Genomic DNA, 19334 nt, shown 5'->3' with positions numbered 1-19334 from the left:
ACCATCTGCCTGGAATATAATGGAGGTTTATATAGGCTTACACAAATAGTTCATTTACAGAATGATCTAATGCAGTGTTTCCTAAACTAGTCCTCAGGGAACTCCAGATGCTTCACATGTTCACTCTACCCCAGCTCCCAGTACACCTTCGCCAAGTAATCAGGCTGTCTGCAGCCTTTAACTACCAAGTTCAGTGTGTCAGTTCTGCAGGACTGATTGATAAACTCTGATAAATGTGTTTTTCAGCCCATCTGATGTATTAGTGTACTACAGAAGTGTGAAGCTAATGTACCAGAGGACCACAGCCCTGAAAAACAAAGAAAATAAAAAGAAAATGAGAAAAAAAGTTTTTTTCTCTTCTCTAGCCCTGTTTGTGCTGGGTTAGTTCAGCCATTGGATTTTAACCCAGTATGAATCTGCAGTGTGTGTAGTTTTACAGTCTGACAGTAATAATTGTGGAGTGATTTTAATCCAGTATGAATCTGCAGTGTGTGTAGTTTTACAGTCTGACAGTAATAATTGTGGAGTGATTTTAATCCAGTATGAATTCACAGTCTGACTGTAATAATTGAGTGTATGTCTTTCTGTTACAGGCTGAAACTGGAGCTCTCTTGGTGATATTAGTCCTGCTCCAGTTCACCTCACACTAATGGAATAATAAAACCTGCTAACAGACACAGCTGAGCAGCATGTTGTTATTGTTACTGAGTGTGTCTTGTTGAGCAACGCTGACGTGATCATCCTGGCTACGACCTTTCAATCTGGGATATCTGTGGGACTTTGTGGAAATTACACAGAAAACAATTCCTGTGACATTCAGCCAGTCCAATTATTAACACATTACTCTACAGAACCTCCTCTGGTGAAGGTAATGAGGTAGAATGGTACACTCTACAGGACTGCGGCCCACCAGGCTGACACCCCCACAGAGGAGTAGTAGCTGTTTATGATCTTTAGCATGTTGTGTCTCTCTGTCAGGCCTAAATGCTCTGCTCTTCACCTCTCCTCTCGGCGATCTGCAGGTATCCTGTGGACAGGTAGTGCTCCATGTCCTGCTGAAACGCCTCCTCAAAAAACTTCTGCCTGTCCTTCCACTTCACCTGCTGCTGCTGACCAGCCTCCGCTTCAGGGACCCTCTGAGCGTCCAGCTCCGCTGTGATTGGACGAAAGAAGAACAAAAGCAGGAGGTCAAATAAACACAGTCTGTGTTGGTGAACACTGGACGGTACTCGTAAATTTGTAAAATCATGAGTTTCTTAGTTTTCCAAAAGGAATCTGCAGCCAATTGGCTGAACAGGATATTAAGCCCTGAATCCCAGGCTTATTATGTACTAAACCTTATTATTCAGTAGCTACAGGGACTTCAGTGCAAACTGGCTGAGCTGTTTTTAGGTTACAAAAGTGTGTAATAGAACTTTGGGCCCACCGGCAGCTTTTTAAGTGGTTAAAGAGAAGTGACAAGTTCCAGGTTACCAGAGTTTACAAGCTCAGACTCTTAGGGACTCTAAGCAGCAACAGCTGTAGGGTTGTCACAAAGCGACACCTCTAGCATGACAGTGAATGGAGTGTTTGGCAGTCTTTACTCACTAAAGAACTACAAAGCACTTATAAAATAAGAGGAAAGTCATTGGCAGCTCAATGCTGGCTTACTGTCACCACTTTGCACTACTGACACCTCTGGTGTTAATATGAATGGACAACACTTCTTCAGGAAAAATGCAGTAAACTTTTTTTTTAAGTGTAAATAAAGTCCTGATTCAATACTCAATAAAAATGTAAAATTAACTCACTTAAGTTGTTTTAGTGACTATGCCAAAACTTTTCATTGCTGTCTAAAAGAAAGCATGTATCTACATTTCTTTTCATTTTTATTTCTCTACATCAGCTGCTATTTGCATTGTGTCAAAATTTCATGATGAACGGACCAATCAAAATGGTTCAAAATGACTTGGAAAAAAATCTCATTATATGAACTTACTTTGAGAGTAAAGACTGTTTTTTTCCCGTCCTGTAAAAGCGTTTATTTATTTATTTATTTACTTAAGAGTCCTGATGACACCAGTGACCTAAATCTCTGACAAATGATTTTTTAAAAATAAAATGCATATTTTTAAATGTAGTATAACATTAACGATATAAAAAGTAAACATGATTCTGTTTTATACAAATTCCAAAAAGTTAAACCTCTTAAAAATTGTGTGTCATATTAAAAATCGTTTCTCAAAAGTGTTATTTAATCTTAGGTCAACTGTGTAAATGTACCTACTGACTTTTGGAGCTGTGCCTGATATATTAAGCATCTTTTAAAGCCCTGCAACCCTATGTGACGTGGTTTCCCCTCCAAATGGAGAATGACCCTAATACATCATCAAATATTTGAAATATAGATTTTTAAGCACGTATCTGTGGATACTGGTACAGTTCCAGTATCATAGTGCATCTCCACTAGTTTCCATACTGTCGGCCTGCTGCGTTTCTGCCCTGCTATCTGTCACATTATGCACAGCTCACATTCACCACACATACGTTTCTCAGAGTGCAGTGGACTTTAATAAGACATAAACAGCTGTCAGTGAAATAAAACTGCTCACCCTATTCCAACAATAACAGCCCTGACCACACCGACTCGCTCAGTTCACCTCAAACAGTTTGCAGCTTTGAACAATCGAGAGCAAACATTCATCCAGCCTGAGAGAGGCGGGGGGGTCAGTCCGCACTGAACCAGCACTAAACACTGCCCGGCTATTGTGAACTACACTTAAATCAAGACAGACATGCCTCTGCACACACACACATGTGCACACAAACAGAGCCTGGCTGAAGATGTGATTGGTCAGGACAGGGCAGTAAGCAGCTGCCTGGACCGTCCAGCATTCGTCTTTTCTTCAGCTCCGGGCTGTTCGTGTTGGATGAGTATTTTCAGAGGCAGAGAGACGTGCTGTTCACTCCTCTCTCTGCCTGCAGCTTGTTTCAGTTACAATGCTCAGGCTTTACTCAAGCTCTTCTGTGGTGTTCTTTGAGTTTTCATGGCTATGGTTGAGTATTTTTCCAGTAAAAGTTCTGTCTCACAGATAGAGGGTCTACATGGCATCCAGTGGTGTCCAAAATCATTCAGAGTGGTTCGGTGTGAAATGTGCCTTTCAAGAGACATTTACAGAGTCAGAATTGGTCACCATTATAGCACTAGGAACCAGATGTCTGAAGCATTTGATGGCTCTAAAAGCTGCATCCTGTTAGATTATTACACCAAGTGGTTATGAATGTGTTGCTTGATACCTGAGATATTGTTTTGTGATAGTTTTGTTAGAAAGTTTTGGCCTAAAATGTATTTTTACTATAAACTATTACTCCAGGATTATTATTATCCTGTCCAAACTGCATCTCAACTGAGATCAATGCGCAAGCTAACATGCTTTTGTAGTTACTAGCCTGTAGCTACAGCTGTTCAACACGGCTAAGGCCGGTGTTGTATCCGATTCAGATCTCCCTCAAATTCACATTCCCTTTGACTAATCAGGTCCTCGGGCGGCGCATTCACTGAACAGTTAACAACGCCAAACAACGCTGGAAGTACGGAAAGCGAAAACGTTCAAAAAAGGTTTGTACGTCAGCTGTATTCACCCAATCAGTGAAGAACAGTACAAAAAGTGCTCTTCAGTACGTTTGTTTACTGTTTACTCGAGTTGAAAATAATTTTTATCACGGAATCTTAATTATGCCACGTTATCTTAAGTGAATTTATGTTGGGGATTGGGTGAAAACCGTTCAATCTTTTTTTGAACCTTTTCACTCTCCGTAGTTCCAGTGTTGCTTCGTGTTGTTTTCTGTTCAGTGAATTTGGTGCCCGAGGACCTGATTTCTCAAAGGGAACGTGAATTTGAGGGGAACTGAATCAGATACAACACCAGCAGCAGTACATTTTTAACAGTTTTCTTACCTATTTTTGGAAAATGGCAAAGTGTGTGGAGGACATCGATAAGGCCTGTTTCCAAAACGTCGTAGAGCCAAATTGATTTGAAACAGATCACACAAATGAGTTGCAGCGGCTTGAAGAAGAGAGAGGAAGAGAGGAAGAGAGAGAGAGAGAGAGAGAGAGAGAGAGAGAGAGACTGAACCCGAACCCGTCGGCGCCGAAGCAGAAGACTCCAGGGTGAATGGAAATTGACGGTGTCAAAAACAAACTACTTGCTACTCTGCTCACCAGTTTATGAGGTAGGACAGCGAGGAGCAACTGTGATCTATTGCAGCTCCTCTGACGAATAAGTTACTCACATAAACTCTGAGTTTTGTTGACACCATGTGATGCAATGCCACCAACCCGTACAACACAAAACGCCTGCATTGTGGAGAGGTGCATACAGGGCATTGTAAGAAAAAAATAGTACCCAAAGAAAACTTTTTTTAATTTAGCGCTATTTTACCATCATCAGCGTGATATATAAAACCTTATAAGACACATGTAAGTTCACTGGTCCTTTTGGATAGCAGATAAAGTGGTGATATTTGTAGTGTAGACATAAGGACGTCTGGTTTCTAGTACTACAATGGTGAACGATTCTGACTTGGTAGATTTCTCTAGAAAGATGCATTTCACACCAAACCACTCTGAATGATTTTGTTTACATCTAAATGGTTGAATGATTAATTTTGCAAAACCGGTGGACTTCCCCTTTAAATGTACAGCAGACAAAATAAGGAACATTTCAAACTTTAAAAGTTGGAAAATTGGAAGTTTGGAAGCTAGTTTGGCTAAAAATAAACCAGCACCATTGTCTTCTTACTTCAAATCAGCAGCACAGACAGAAACACATTTTTAGGTGGGCCTGTGAAAAAGTGGGTAGGCCAGTTTGGTAGATACCATTTCCAAATACGCTAATGTCCCACAATGTCATCACATCACGCTCTAGCCTATTACAGACAGCTGTGCAGTCGTCACCCTACCTGCTCTGACTCTTCAACCCTATAGAGACAGAAAACAGCAGCAATGAGCCAGAATGCAGGATTAACACACACAACCAGCACTGCAGCACCGTCAGTAAAGCGCTCACTCAGTCAGCACAGGCAGGTTTACACAGTGAAGAGTGAAAAAAGAGTGAGAGAGAGAACAAAAAGAGAAAGAAGAGAGACAGAGAAAGAGAAAGAGATAGAAGAGTGGGAGAGACATAAAGAAGGGGAGAGAGGGACAGATAGAGAGAGGAGGGGAGAGAGAGTGAAGAGAGAGAGAGACAGAGAGAGAAAGAAGGGGGAGAAAGAGAGAGAGAGAAGAGTGGGAGAGACATAAAGAAGGGGGGAGAGAGAGAGGAGGGGAGAGAGACAGAGAGAGAGAGGGGGGAAAGAAGAGTGGGAGAGAGAGATACAGAGAGAGGGGAAGAAAGAAAAGAGGAAGAGAGAGACAGAGATGAGTGAGAGAAAGAAGAAAGAGATAGAGAGAGATAGGAAAGAGAATGAAGAGGGAAAGAGAGAGGTAGAAAGAGGGACAGACAGAGAGAGAGACTTTGATTTTATAAAGCCTTTATTAAACCCTCTATCAAAGCATTATGTTAAATACATGATCTACACATTAAAGAGACAGAAAAAAGAGAGGGGAGTGGAGGGGGTAGTGGGGGGTGGGGGGTGGAGGGGGGGCAGATTTCAGTAAGTAAAAATTCACCAATGAAAGAGAAACACTGCTGTATCATCCACAGACACTAATCCTCCATCAACACACCAAACCAGAAACACTCTGAGCTCTGACAGAACACAAATTACACTCTTCCTCATGATTCACTAACTCCTGAAACGTCTGTGGAACCAGACTAATAGACTTCCACATGGCTAATTCTGCTTGTCCCATTAATACATTTACCAAACTGCATTTGGGGCAACGTAGGGCATCATACAGCATAAGATCCCTCACTGGAGGTCTGCAGAGAGACCACCGTACAGGAGCCTCCACGAAGGCCGCATGTCCTGAGGAGCAGATGATAGGTAGACTCAGCCCTTCCTTTTAGCTCGAAAAAGGGATGTTAGGGAAAAAGCTGGTGAGAGGGTTTTGTACCAGAGCTGTAAAACCTTCAGCAGAGTGATGTCCCGTCCAGTTTCTGTCCTCAAGAACACTCAGAGTAATGCACAACTCTAGAAATGGCACAGAAGCCAGCCCAGCAGGTAAAACACAGAGAGAAGGGGGGGCAGAGAGAGAGAGGTGGGGGACAGAGAGAGAAAAGAGAGGGAAAAAGAGAGGCAGGAAAACGTTAAATAAAAGAAAAGGAGAGAGAGACAGAATAAAGAGGAGAGGGAGAGAGATACACAGAGAGCGAGAGATGTGTGTGTGTGTGTGTTTGTGTGTGTGTGTGTGTGTGTGTGCGTGTGTTATTTCACACTCTGCTTTGTGCTCCAGGCTGGTCAATGTGGTGTTTAGCTGATTAAACCTCCTCTGGTGCTCCTCGTGGTCACATATGCTAATTAAGGATGTTTGTCTTCTGGCTAGTTGGAGAGAGATCCAGATCTCAGAACTGTAATGGACCCTAAAGGCCTGCCGTCCAGTGTGGAGCAGATCATCCTTGGTGTCCAGTCTTATCCTCCAAGGCCCACAGTGGCTGCAGGTTTTCATTCCAACAAAGGAGCACACCTGACTCCACTTATTAATCAGGTGGTCTCAGTGTTCAAACATCTATCAGGTGGTCTCTTTCTCTCTCTGTATCTCTCTCTCTCTCTCTCTCTCTCACACACACACACACACACACACACGCTGAAACAAACAAACACAATCATATCACATCTCAGCACCGCTCAGTCAGTGAATACTGATTAGACAGGACAAGAAAGACGGCAGAGAGAGCAGGCTTTATACAACAGAGAGAGAGAGAGAGAGAGAGAGAGAGAGAGAGAGAGAGAGAGAAAGAGAGAGGGTCTGTGCTCTCTCTTTCATTCAGCAGTCTCCACAGAGACACAGATACCAGCTTTCTCCTTATCTTTCTCATCCTTTGTCCCCTAATCTCTCTCTCTCTCTCTCTCTCTCTCTCTCTCTCTCTCTCTCTCTCTCTCTCTCTCTCTCTCTCTCTGTGTGTGGGCCGGTGTATGTTCAAGGACAGCCGAGACTGCTCTATTAGGTGAGAGACCCGAGGGGGCGTCTGTCACTGTGTGAGATTACTTTGTGAGTTTGTGTGAGTGGGGGCGGGGCAGGGGGGGTGGTGGTCTGGGGGGTCTTAAATAAAACATCAGTGCTCTGAGTGACTCAGTGACTCAGTGTGGGTGTACGTTTGTATACTGAGTGATTGTGAGAGTCCGTTTGTGAGCCTGTTTGTGTTTGTCTGCTCTCAGGAGGCGTCTACAACAGAGTGACTGTGAAACAGCACAAAAACCTGCCATGACAAGAAACATGTTTTTCTTAATTTTAAGCAAAATGTTTAAAAAGTAAAAACAATTATAGTAGGTGATCTCAAGATCACTATGTAGCATAATCATTATGCTACAGTATCATTATGTAGCATAAATATATAAACATGTTTATAAGACGGATAGTTCCGGTCCTAAAATCTGATTGCTTGAGCTGCGTTTGAAGCCGCTGTAAAATCCAGGATATACGCACACTAATGACCAACTCGCAACAGCTGAACTCTGTATCACCACAGCACAAAAAACCCTTCTGCTGTTAATGTAATAATCTTTGACTCTCATGCTGCTCGCATGGACCACCAAGTGTACTGATGAAGTAAGAACGTGTTTCTGTTTAAACTGAGGGGCTGACAACTTATGTTCTTAACTAGAACTAGGCTGGTCAGCTAGCTAACAGGCTAAAAGATAGCAGCCTAAACATCTCCATCATTAATATCACAGACTTGAATTAAAGTACTTACGGTGTGATTAACTGTAAAACAGCAGTATAAAAGTCTAAAAATGTCACTTGAATGTCTGACACGCTTCAAACATCCATGTTTCAGTCAGAAGTCACGTCAAACCCAGGCTGAATCCCAAACGGCTCTGTACTCCCTAAATAGTGTTCTAGCTATGAAAGTGTAGAAATTGTAGCCTCTACAGCCAAACAGTGCATCATGTATCGAGTGTGGATGTGTCTGAATCCCAAACAACTATTTCTTAGCTGTATTTTGCACTGTTGGGCTGCAGGATCCAGTATTTAAACTCCTACGTAGTGCACTATGTAGGGAGCAGGGAGCAGTTTGAGATTCAGCTCCAGCGTGAGAAGAGAGGCGCTGCTGGATTGGTGCTAAATAAGACTCGCGGTGGAAATTTGGTGAGCAAAAAGTACTTATAAAGTGAAGGTTTTTACGTTAAACAATGCTGTGTTATCATATGTGCATTCTTATACGACAAAAAGTAAAAACAATCATGAAATGACGTCTATATACAGCGATGGGCAACCAAACATTCTCCTCATTTCCATGGTTGCCTAGCAATGATACCATAATCTAAAGGAACCACATTTCTCAGCGAGATACTTGATGTTGATTATTATTAATAATAAATTATTTTCAGAAAAAGTGTGTATTTCATCATATTTTATGTTGGCTGCCGTTTTATAAAAGCAATAAGCCACTTGAGGCTGTGCGTTACTGCGATTTTAGAACACCCTTTCCTGTGATAAAATCACAGTAACCCATGGCCTCTCTCAGCTTATTGCTTTAATATTTAACAGGTATGTAATATGTTTCTAGATGAAGGCACAGGATATTTGACAGTCATTAGTCTGATAATCTCAATGTCAGTTGTCTTTTGATCTTACACTACATCTCCACAAGGTTTTTTCCGCCAGGCTAGCTTTGTGTTAGCTTTAGCTTTACCACCTAGCATGCTTATAAGCCTATCAACTATGGTTAATGACTTGAATGGCACTAATATAATATACAGTACGAGCACATTATTATAGTGCTATTTGACTGATTGTTTTGCCTGCAGTTGTCCCACTTAAGTTGAATATTGCTTCAGTAAAAGTTTGTGTTCTTAACTAGGCTAATTCAGTGCTCGTTCCACTCCTCTTCCTTTGTGTAGCTCTATGGGAGAATTAATGGAAGGCTGGAGCTTCCTGGGGATCCTGCAGTCCTCTTTCGTCTGAAAGCCAGGCTCTGCTGCACATCTTTCCTTTTATCCCCATCCATCCTTTATCAACAGCCCACTGTAGTTCACACACAGCAGCACTTTGTTTTGCTTATTTGCATCCTGTGTATCATGTGTACATACTTATGACATCCCATTCAAATCCATAGGCGTTAATATGGAGTTGGTCCCCCTTTACAGCTATAACAGCTTCCACTCTTCTGGGAAGCTTTCTACAAGATTTTGGAGAGTGTCTGTGGGAATTTCTGCTCATTCATCCAGAAGAGCATTTGTGAGGTCAGACAATGATGATGGACGAGAGGGCCTGGCTCTCAATCTCCGTTCTTATTCATTCCAAAGCTGTTTGATGGAGTTGAGGTCAGGGCTCTGTGAGGGCCAGTCAAGTTCTTCTACACCAAACTCACCCAGCCAGGCCTTTATGGAGCTGCTTTTTACGCTGGGGCTCAGTCATGCTGGAACAGGAAAGGTTCTTCCCCATTAAGATTTCCCTTCACTAGAACTAAGGGTTCTAGACCAACCCCTGAAAAACAACCCCATATCATCATCCCTCCTCCACCAAACTTTACAGTTGGCACAATGCGGTTAGGCAGGTAATGTTCTCCTGACATTCACCAAACCCAGACTCATCCATCAGTTCCAGAGTCCAGTGGCAGCATGTTTTACATCACTCCATCCGGAGTGGTGTAAAACTTGCCATTCTGTATTATGATCTTAGGCTTGTGTGTTGCTCCTCAGCCATTCCTTCAATGACTCACAGAACAACAACAACCGAATATACACATGAACGGGTTTCAGTTTTTCAGCCTTTATTAGTGCTGCGTGTCTGTGTTGTCTGCTAATACTTGAGTGTAAATAATTACTGTGTCATTTTAGAAATGTGAAAACTATTCTTTTCTACATAATTGTAGGAGAAATACATTTCAGTGCAATATATTGTAACCCCCCTCAATCAGACAAAAGAATCACCCAAAATACTCAGAAAAAAAAACAACATTTTTGTCATTTTTCAGTTTTTGAAATAATTTGAAAATGCCTGTTGTCCTTTACATTGTCTGTAAATTTCATGATGAATGGACCAATAGAAACAGGCCAAAATTACTTGGAAAAAACTCAACATTAAAAGTAAAGTATGTTTTTTCCTTCTCCTGTAAAGTTACCATTTTGGAGACACAAGGTTTTGTTCCGACAACAGCGTTATATTAAAACAGATCTTTTACTCTCCCAGCAATTGAGACCCATGCACTGATACACTGATTGTTCATTGCTTTGCACTGTGTAGTCGAGCTACTGACATTTTCATGAATATTAAATCAAGAAAAGATGCGACCGTTGAGCAAGAGAGGCAGTGCTGTGACATTTTCTTTGGTGCAGTTAAACCAACAAATAGAATTTATGACAACTGATTGCTGAGTTAACAACTGTGCACTATGTAGGTCACATAGGTGCTAAAGGTATTTATAACTATGAGAGTGTTTTCTATCAGCTGTCACTGCGTTTTCCTTTGTTTTAAATAGTTTTCCAGTGAACTTGTAAGGTTTTCTGTCACATCTGTGTTAACAGCTTTGAAAATGTACATGATGAATAAATGAAAGCAGTGAAAAAGTGTTAACCCACATGCAAAAGGACACTTCTGCTTTGCTGAGAGAGCGAAGCTTTGGGTGACCCCAGTTTCATGAAATGTGTTTTAGCAATTGAGAAAAACTGTAAACAAACTGTTTGTTACTCTGCCTTTAAGACTGATATGGATCATTCCACCAATCCGCAAAGCCAGAGCTGAAAACACATTTCACCCTTTACCTTAATTATGTTAAAGTTATTAAATTAAATGACTGAACATTCCATTTTGTCATTACCAAGACAATCATAACACTCCTGAAAATTTACCAAATGTTTCAGTAGTGACTGTTTCAGTAGTGACTGTTTCAGTAGTGACTGTTTCAGCAGTGACTGTTTCAGTAGTGACTGGTTCAGTAGTGACGATTTTAGTTCATTTTCTCACTTTAAGCAGAACCCAAAAACACTAGCCTGTGCATGAAGCAAACACAGCTTTGAACAGCTGTACACACATAAAATCATGATATTTTTCAATAAAACACAAAAAGTTTAATGAATTACAGAAAATATGTGTTTCAGTAGTGATAATTCTTAATGTTCCACTCTGATTTTCAGACTTTGGGACACATTTACTTCAAAACAAAGGGGTCTAACTGCTCATCATGTGGGCATGAAGGACAGGGATGCAGCCTCACTTCCTGCTCTAATGCAGAGGTGTGACAAAAATAAGGCTCTGTTTATGGACTAAAACTCTGACATGAAAACCTGGGACAGCATTTTTAAATAAACTTTTTTTTTTAATTAAAAAATTAAACTCTAAATCTTTCAACTTTTCTTTAAAAGAAATTAAAATGATTGCGTCAAGTTTTAAATTGTTCAAAGCATTTGAGCTGCCACCAGCATGAAAAGTGCCATATAAATAAAATTATCATTACTATCATTATTATTATTATTATTATTAAATGAGTTGTTTTTCATGAAATTGTAAAATGTCTCACTTTCAAAATTTGACATATCTTCTATGTTCTATTGTAAATAAAATATGGATCTATGAGATTTACAAATCATTGCAATCATTTATTTACATTTTACACAGCGTCCCAACTTTTTTGGAATTGGAGTTGTACATTACAAATGATAATTTTGTACATATTGAGCTTATTAACATCTCGTCCTTGGGAATAAATAGACCATAACATAAACCTTGTAAATATCTAAAGTCTAAATACTTCATTGAATAAATACTAAATATGTAATTGAATTTAATAACTCTAAAGATCTATAAGAACAGTTCACATCCAGAGCTCTCCAAAGACCTCGCTCTCTCTGGGTGGGCAGGAGGCCCTCCCTGTCCACCCATCCTTTAGCGCAATGCTAGCCAGCACAGGTGTCTGTTAGCTGACATAACAGAACTGGAGGTTAGCGTTCTCCTCCAAGCGTGTTCACCTGTCCAATGATGTTGCGTTAGCAGCAGTTTGAAAGGATGCAGTGGCGCTTCAAATGACTCAGAGGAAGCCTGTCCTAGCTTTCAGCCTTCTAGAACTGATAGTATCATGTAATTGGGGGGGTCCTAACTAGTGGGAGGAATTGGACACAACTAAATTGGACAGAAAATTGAAAAAATCCCCAAAAACAGCTCACATCCAACTGAACAATCCAACTTCATTTCTGTGGATACCAAACTGTCTTTCTGCATTTAGAGTATTGCTGAACGGAGGACAGACAAGTTTCTTCGTCTGATGAATCAGAGAGTTGTTCGTGTCTTTAGGGCTGTGCAACCATGTGTCATTGCAGAGGCATCAGACAAAATGTCCCATAATGCCACACACATAGATACGCGCTTGGAAATGAATGCCTCTCCGATTCATGACTCATCTTTGTCTCTGCTTTTGTTTACAACTCACATTGTCCTCTGTCTTTGCATCAGTGTTATATAAAGACAGTGTATATTTTAATGCAGCTCTGCTTATAGAATAGCAGTGACTCATTCACTCTGGTATTTAAACTTGTAGTGGGTCTGTGTTGTTTTGATGTTAATGGCTGTACTCATATACTCATATACCTCCACATAGATTCTCTGTCTTCGAGGTACAAGGTTGAGTTATGATGTGACTGGGATAGTATTATTAGCTGACATGGAAAAAAGCACTTAGTACTTAAATCAAAAGCTTTTTCTGTGTAAATTTTAGATCATATGTGACATACCATGGATTTTTGTGGTCCATTTCTGGAAGTTAAAGCTGCACTACGTTTTTGGTAACACTTTCTATGAATGTCACCTTTGTAAACATCTATAAACACATTTATAACATGCTATAATGTATTCATAAGGCATTATAAACATGGTTATAAATATTAAAAAAAAGAATTGCACTGAATTACACTTTATAGCCATGTTTATTATACATTATGAATTGTTAATATAATGCATTATAAATAGGGTTAATAACATGTTATAATGTCAGTGCCAAAGAAGTCAGTCCCAGCTTGGAGAGCGTAAAGTAAAGACAAATACCAAGCTAACGGTGGTGTACATTACCTTTCCCACATTGGGTAAAACACTGATGGCAGCTCTAGTTTAAACTGTGACATTTGAAGCCTGTAATGAGCTTTACTGTGAATGTTTTAGTGTTTCAGTAAATCCTTCAGTAAATACTTCAACTTGAAGCCTCACTCTGAACACTGGAGGAGGCTTTAGTACAGTACGCTTCACTTTACTTAGAGCGGACAAATACAACTTATGAGCTCTTATAATTTGTTATGATCAGTACTTATAGTGTATTATGTTAACAATTCATAATGCACAATAAACATGGCTATAATGTATAATGCATTTTTATAAATATTTATAGCCATGTTTATAATGCCTTATGAATTCATAACATGTTATGAATGTGGTTATAGATGCTTACAAAGGTGACATTCATAGAAAGTGTTACTGACTTTTTCTATTAAACTTGAAATAAGTAGCATTATTGAGTCAAGCAAAATAAACACTAAAATATGATGTGTGCGCTGCTGTGAGTCGCTCTGTAAAGCATGAAATTATCTTTTAAAAGTCTGAGGCATCGGGTTCCCATATATCTATACATATTAATGTCACACAGAGTCAAAAAAGAAGGTCTGGCTCGATGTGCTCCTTCTCTGCCTCATTATGAATGTGATTGGTTAAAAGGGAATTCCAGAAATTTTGTAAAATATTTCTCCATAATGAAATGGTAACGATGTAAACTAAGTCATTCAGTGTGGTTTGGTGTGAAATGTGCCACTCTAGAGAAAATTACGAGTCAGAGTCAGAATTGTTTACAGTGGTGGTGATAGGAACCAGACATCTGAAGAGTGTAATGCCTCTACAAGTTCCCACAGAAAGCTATGAATACACTGTCTGATGCACTGATAAAATGAGAGGTCAGCTCAACTCAAAATAATATAGTAACTAATTTCATGGCTTTTCTTGAGTTGACTCAACTTGAGGACATCAGAGTTCACACAACTCAAACTTCTTAGTTGAGTCAAAAGTTCTCTTCATTTTTTAGTTCTGCATCTCAGTTCGGTAAATAAAATCACCTTGTTTTTTATGCTCAACTTCCCCACTAGCCAGGACTCTTTCCATCACTCAATGCTGCTGGATGTTTTTCCTCTTGAGGAATCACTTATGGATGGCTGTGGCATCGCTGGGGCTCAAACTCCCAACCTCCTTTGGGTGATGGCTTAGACCACTGCACTATTCAGGAGCACATGAAGCAGCTCAGGTTTTGTGTCTACAAATGTTTAATACAATGGATAGAATATTTGTTGTACATACATCATCTAAACCGCTTATCCTTCTGGGTCACGGTGGGGTGCTGGAGCCTATCCCAGCTGTCATTGGGCAGAATGCAGGAAACACCCTGGACAGGTCGCCAGTCCATCGCAGGGCAGACAGACAGACACACACCTGACACATGTCCAATCAGCCTGACTGCATGTATTTGGACTGTGGGAGGAAACCGGAGTACCCGGAGGAAACCCACGCAGACACGGGGAGAACAGGCAAACTCCACACAGAAACGACCCTGGTCGCCTGGCCGGGATTCGAACCCAGGCCATTCTTGCTGTGAGGCGACAGCGCTACCCACTGCACCACCATGCTGCCAAGTATTTGTTGTTTTAAATTTAAAGCATGGCATCGTCTCACGTGGCCCAACTGTATAATAATCAGTGGTGGACAGTAACTAAGTAAATGTAATTCATTACTGTACTTACTTAGTTTTTTCGTGTGTCTGTACTTTACTGAAGTATTTCTATTTTGGGCGACTTTTTACTTTCACTCCACTACATTTCAAAGTCAAATATCTCACTTTTTACTCCACTACATTATGAGAAATCTGTCGTTCCTTTTGGTTTATGTGTGTATAAAAACATAACACGTCAAAATGAAAGAAGCACGAAACAAGAACACCAATCAGGTTACAGCGCACTTTGTTTTGAGCTTGTTTTGACCTGTTGGAGCATATGAGAGTGTCTATTCCTACATAAATGATGGATCTAACCAAACTGTGAGTAAATAGACCACAATATAGAAATAAGTACACATATGCAGTGATCGACGTGTCTTTTTTCTGAATTTATACAAACACTTTCATTTTATAGTAAATTTTACTCAAGTGGAGGTCTAAAGGGAGGAAGTTGAGTTGTGTGAACTCAAGTTGAGTCAACTCAAGAAAAGTCATGTAATCAGTTACTATATAATTTTAAGTTGAGCAGACTTCTTATTTTTACAGTGTGTCTGAAACATTGTTTTATGATGGTTGAGAAAATTTTGGACTACAGCACTTTTTTTAAAAAGCCATTGATGATGGAGAGCTCCATGCAGGGTGCTGTAAGGAAAAATAGTTCCCAAAGAAAACTTATTTTTCATGTTTTCCACTATTTTACCATCATCAACATTACATATAAAAACTCATAAATAAAATAAATAAAATGGCCATATTTGTGTTGTAGTCATTGTGACCCCTGGTTCCTATCACTACCACTGTAAAGAGACAGGGTAAGTTTTTTGCAATAAACCATTTCACCACAAAAAACACTATGAATGAGTTTGTTTACATCAGTTGAACTGGAATTCCCCTTAAAGCATAACACTGACCATAATATTTTAATTTATCTCCAGTGTTGACAGACGGAGTTACGTCAGGATGAACAAAAAGCTCAAAAATGGTACAGAGAAATTAGTAGAGCTTTGCTGGCAGAAGGCACACAATGTTTCACATGAACTGACCCCCCCCCCAAAAATAACAGGTAGCTGAGAGGCAGCCGAAAGCAGACTGGAACAGAAGGCTGAAGGATTACCTGAGGCTGACCTGTCCGTCTCTCCTGCTCCAGTAATAGCTCAGATCCAGCTGTTATCCCAGCCTGCGCAGGTAAAGCTGATGGGTATGTTTGTGCTCTGCTCAGAGTTCTGCTCTCCGCTGACCTGAAACCTGCGCAAATCACACTTCCTCTCTCTCAATCGTATGTCTTTCAGAGGGGTTGTCAGTTAAAGGGGAATTCCAGTAAATGTTAAAAAGAATTTGCATAATTTTGCATAATTAAGTCAGAGCAGTTTGCTGTGAAATACTTCATTGTAGAGAATGAAACAAGTCAGTATAGTTCACAGTGGTGGTGATGGGAACCAGACGTCTGAAGAGTTTAATGCCTCAAAAAGCTCCTCAGAAAGTTATTATATGAAATGGTTATGAAAACACTGCCTGATGTCTGGGATGTTGTTTTATTAGAGTTTTGAAATACACTTGGGCCAAAAATGCAATATTTAAAATCAAATCGAGGCAGAGAAAGACACATGGAGGGCGCTGCGAGGCAAAATATTTTTTTCAAATTAATTAGAAGACGTGTAGGTTCGCTGGTGGTTTTGGATAGTAAATAAACTGGCTGTATTTGTGTTGTAGACATGGTGACCCCTGGTTTCTATCATCACCACTGTAAAGAAATCTGAGTCTGTAAGTTTCTCTACAATGAACCACTCTAAATGACTATTTACAACTGATTGATTCAATTATACAGAAATTTTGAAAAGTCTCTTTGTGTCTCCTCCACGAGGAAAACATTAACATTCTATCACTGTGGAGACACTTAACACACCCCAAAACTACTGCTTTTATTAGAAACAGTAAAAGAGGCCAAAGCTGACCTTCTGGTTGCTGGTCTTAAGGTTAGAGATGCTGCACAAAGATATGAAAAACATCTACGTGTCTGCTGCTTCCTGTTTCTCATGAGGGAGAGATACAGAGCTCGGTTTCTGTGAGCTGGTGGGAAACAAGAGACAATTTTATCCCTCAAGAACCACCTATAGGAAAACTTTACATAGCTCCAGTAGTAAGGGAATGTAGATTGAAGTTCTCAGCCTGGAGCTCAGAAGATACTAGCATTACTTATTCAAACACTTAATGTTCAATTTCTGCTGAAGAGTTCAAGTAAGGGTCGTACTGAACAGAATCTGAACAGTCAGCACTACAAATGCACCACTTCTCAATGTAACCTGTAGAAGTTGCTGCTATTGGCAGCAACGACAATAACATGATGTAATCTGGTAATAGTTGTTCTCATTCATAAGCTCAGTTTGGATGAATACAGGTTGAAATACCTACTGTTTTACTGAATGCAACTCTGGGCTGATTTTTTCTTGTTTGGATACACTTCTCTGTAAAGTTTAAGGCAGGTATCGCCATTCATTGGAAAAAAAAGTCAATGACGACTGCTACTCGCCAACAACCTCTACCACCCAGACCAGGTAAATGGTTGAGAGACTCTTCATTTTGCGATTTGGGAAGTGTGTAATATGGATATGCATGTTGTTTGTCGCATTGCGAGGGATGCAAAAGACACTTTGAAATCCGATTTGAGCGGCCAGAGTGTCCAGACTGAGACACATATGTGAAAATCTGATTAGAATCGCATTTCAAAACCACCTCCAAATTTGGTTTGGATCAGAATTGAAGAAATATTTTTCTTCTAACTTACATATCCTTATTACACACTTGCCAAATCGCAAAATGATGCTATGAAAGGGTCTCTTGACCGTTTACCTGGTCAGGGTGGTAGAAGTTCCCCCCATCCTCTCTACACTGGGAGAAAATAAGAAATTCACAATATAAACACTGTGTTTTCTGTGATCATGTGACTAAAGGTGATACAAACATCTGGGGTCATTGAAAATACAACCCAGCAGAAACCTTGGGAATAGAATTGCCACATGGATGCAAGAGCATCATTACAGACATAAAGAGAAGAGCAGATCATTGTAGTAGGAGGTACAAGAGGAGATATTTTATTATGATTTTGATTTGATGCAAAATCGTTGTGGTCAGTCTTGTTTTGTGAAAAGTAAAACAGTGCTATGCAATTTGTCATGTTTTTGTCAATTTCTGGCATTAAAACAAATGGAATAAAGTCAGACCTGAACTGTCAATACAGAACCAAATGTGAATGTAATTCACTGCATAGCTTACTACGTAATCAATTATGCAATTGTGCAGTTATTGTGAATAGAACAGCCAAACAAAAATGAATAACTCGACTTCTAACGGTTAAAGAAGTGAAATAATCCTACTTCGTAGTTAGGTATGTGTTGCCTCCAGTGGCTCTGAATGTCAGGGTCTAAGCAGAGTGAGGGTTTGGCACTACGGAGCCTTTGGCTTCAGTCTGCTCTCCTGCATCCAAGCTGCCTTTGAAGTGAACTGAAGCTGGGCCTACAGCCAAAACGTCCCATTCACATCTGGGCCCAACACGCATGTATGTGTTTGTCTGTCTGTTTATCCTTACTGGAATTTCTCAAAACGGCGAGGCAGCCAGGAGGCAATGTTTTAAGCTGATGAAATAGATTTCCTAGATATTATAATAACACGCCAGATTTCAATGTCATTCACTTCTAACTTGGCACACAAGTTGGCACATTAGCTTGGCACGCGGTCCAGTAATGTTATTCCTGTGAGTATGAGAACTTTTCAGCTGCGGTGTCAACTCCCACTAGCAATCTCCTGCCAGTCTGAAAGTTGTCAGCTTTTGACAGTTTTTGGAAGTAGTAATGGCAGTGGGCAGCGAGGCGTTTTATTTAAAAATTGCCCACTGCGAGACAGCGGTGGACTCTCTGAGAGAGTGTTTTTGAACTGAGACAACAGGAAGCACCTATTAACGAGGATGGGGGAAGTATTGGGTCTATTCATGTGTTGAGGAAGAAATATATTTAGCGTACTCAGCCAAGCTGCAAATAAAGTTTGGGGAAACTGTGTTATCAGTGTCAGACGCTCCTGCCTGCCTTTCTCTTATCCACTTCTCAGCTACATTAAAAATTCTCCCAGCGTTTCTTTTTTTAGCGTCCACTTGATTTACGAGGTTGTGGGAATTTCTGAGATTGAAGGGACTGAAGTTGTAACAATTCACATCCTTATGAATTAAAATAGATGGAAAATTCCTTTTACATTGCAGGCCCAGGTCTGCCATGAGAGCATTTTAGCACTCTAACATTACAAGCCTTAATTTTTTTCTCAGATCAGATTTTTCTATTCACATTCATGTGATTTAGGCTGGATTCAGACTGCAGGCAAACTGGAATGGTTGCAGGTGATCAGATCGGATTTGTGTGATCAGACGTCAACAACATATCTCCATGGGATGCTGTGGTAACAAAGTAGACATTAATAGCTTGTGCTGTGACACAAACAGGAAATCCGCCGTAGAGCAGACCGTCTCAT

At 40.3% G+C, this 19334-nt stretch overlaps 1 protein-coding gene across 2 annotated transcripts in view; it reads right to left on the bottom strand.

Moving 5' to 3' along the window:
- Positions 1 to 19334, bottom strand: part of dtnbp1b (dystrobrevin binding protein 1b) — a 64312-nt gene that overhangs the window by 9908 nt on the left and 35070 nt on the right. For both annotated transcript variants that reach the window (XM_036565979.1, XM_036565980.1), the window contains exon 2: positions 1001 to 1153. In XM_036565979.1, coding sequence (XP_036421872.1) covers positions 1001 to 1153 — 153 coding nt within the window. The remainder of the gene's footprint in view (positions 1 to 1000; positions 1154 to 19334) is intronic.

This window comes from Colossoma macropomum, unplaced genomic scaffold (genome assembly GCF_904425465.1).
Source record: "Colossoma macropomum unplaced genomic scaffold, Colossoma_macropomum, whole genome shotgun sequence".
Classification (NCBI taxonomy): Eukaryota; Metazoa; Chordata; class Actinopteri; order Characiformes; family Serrasalmidae; genus Colossoma; species Colossoma macropomum.
Note: the sequence above shows the minus strand (reverse complement) of the source record. Positions and strands in the feature narration are given on the sequence as shown.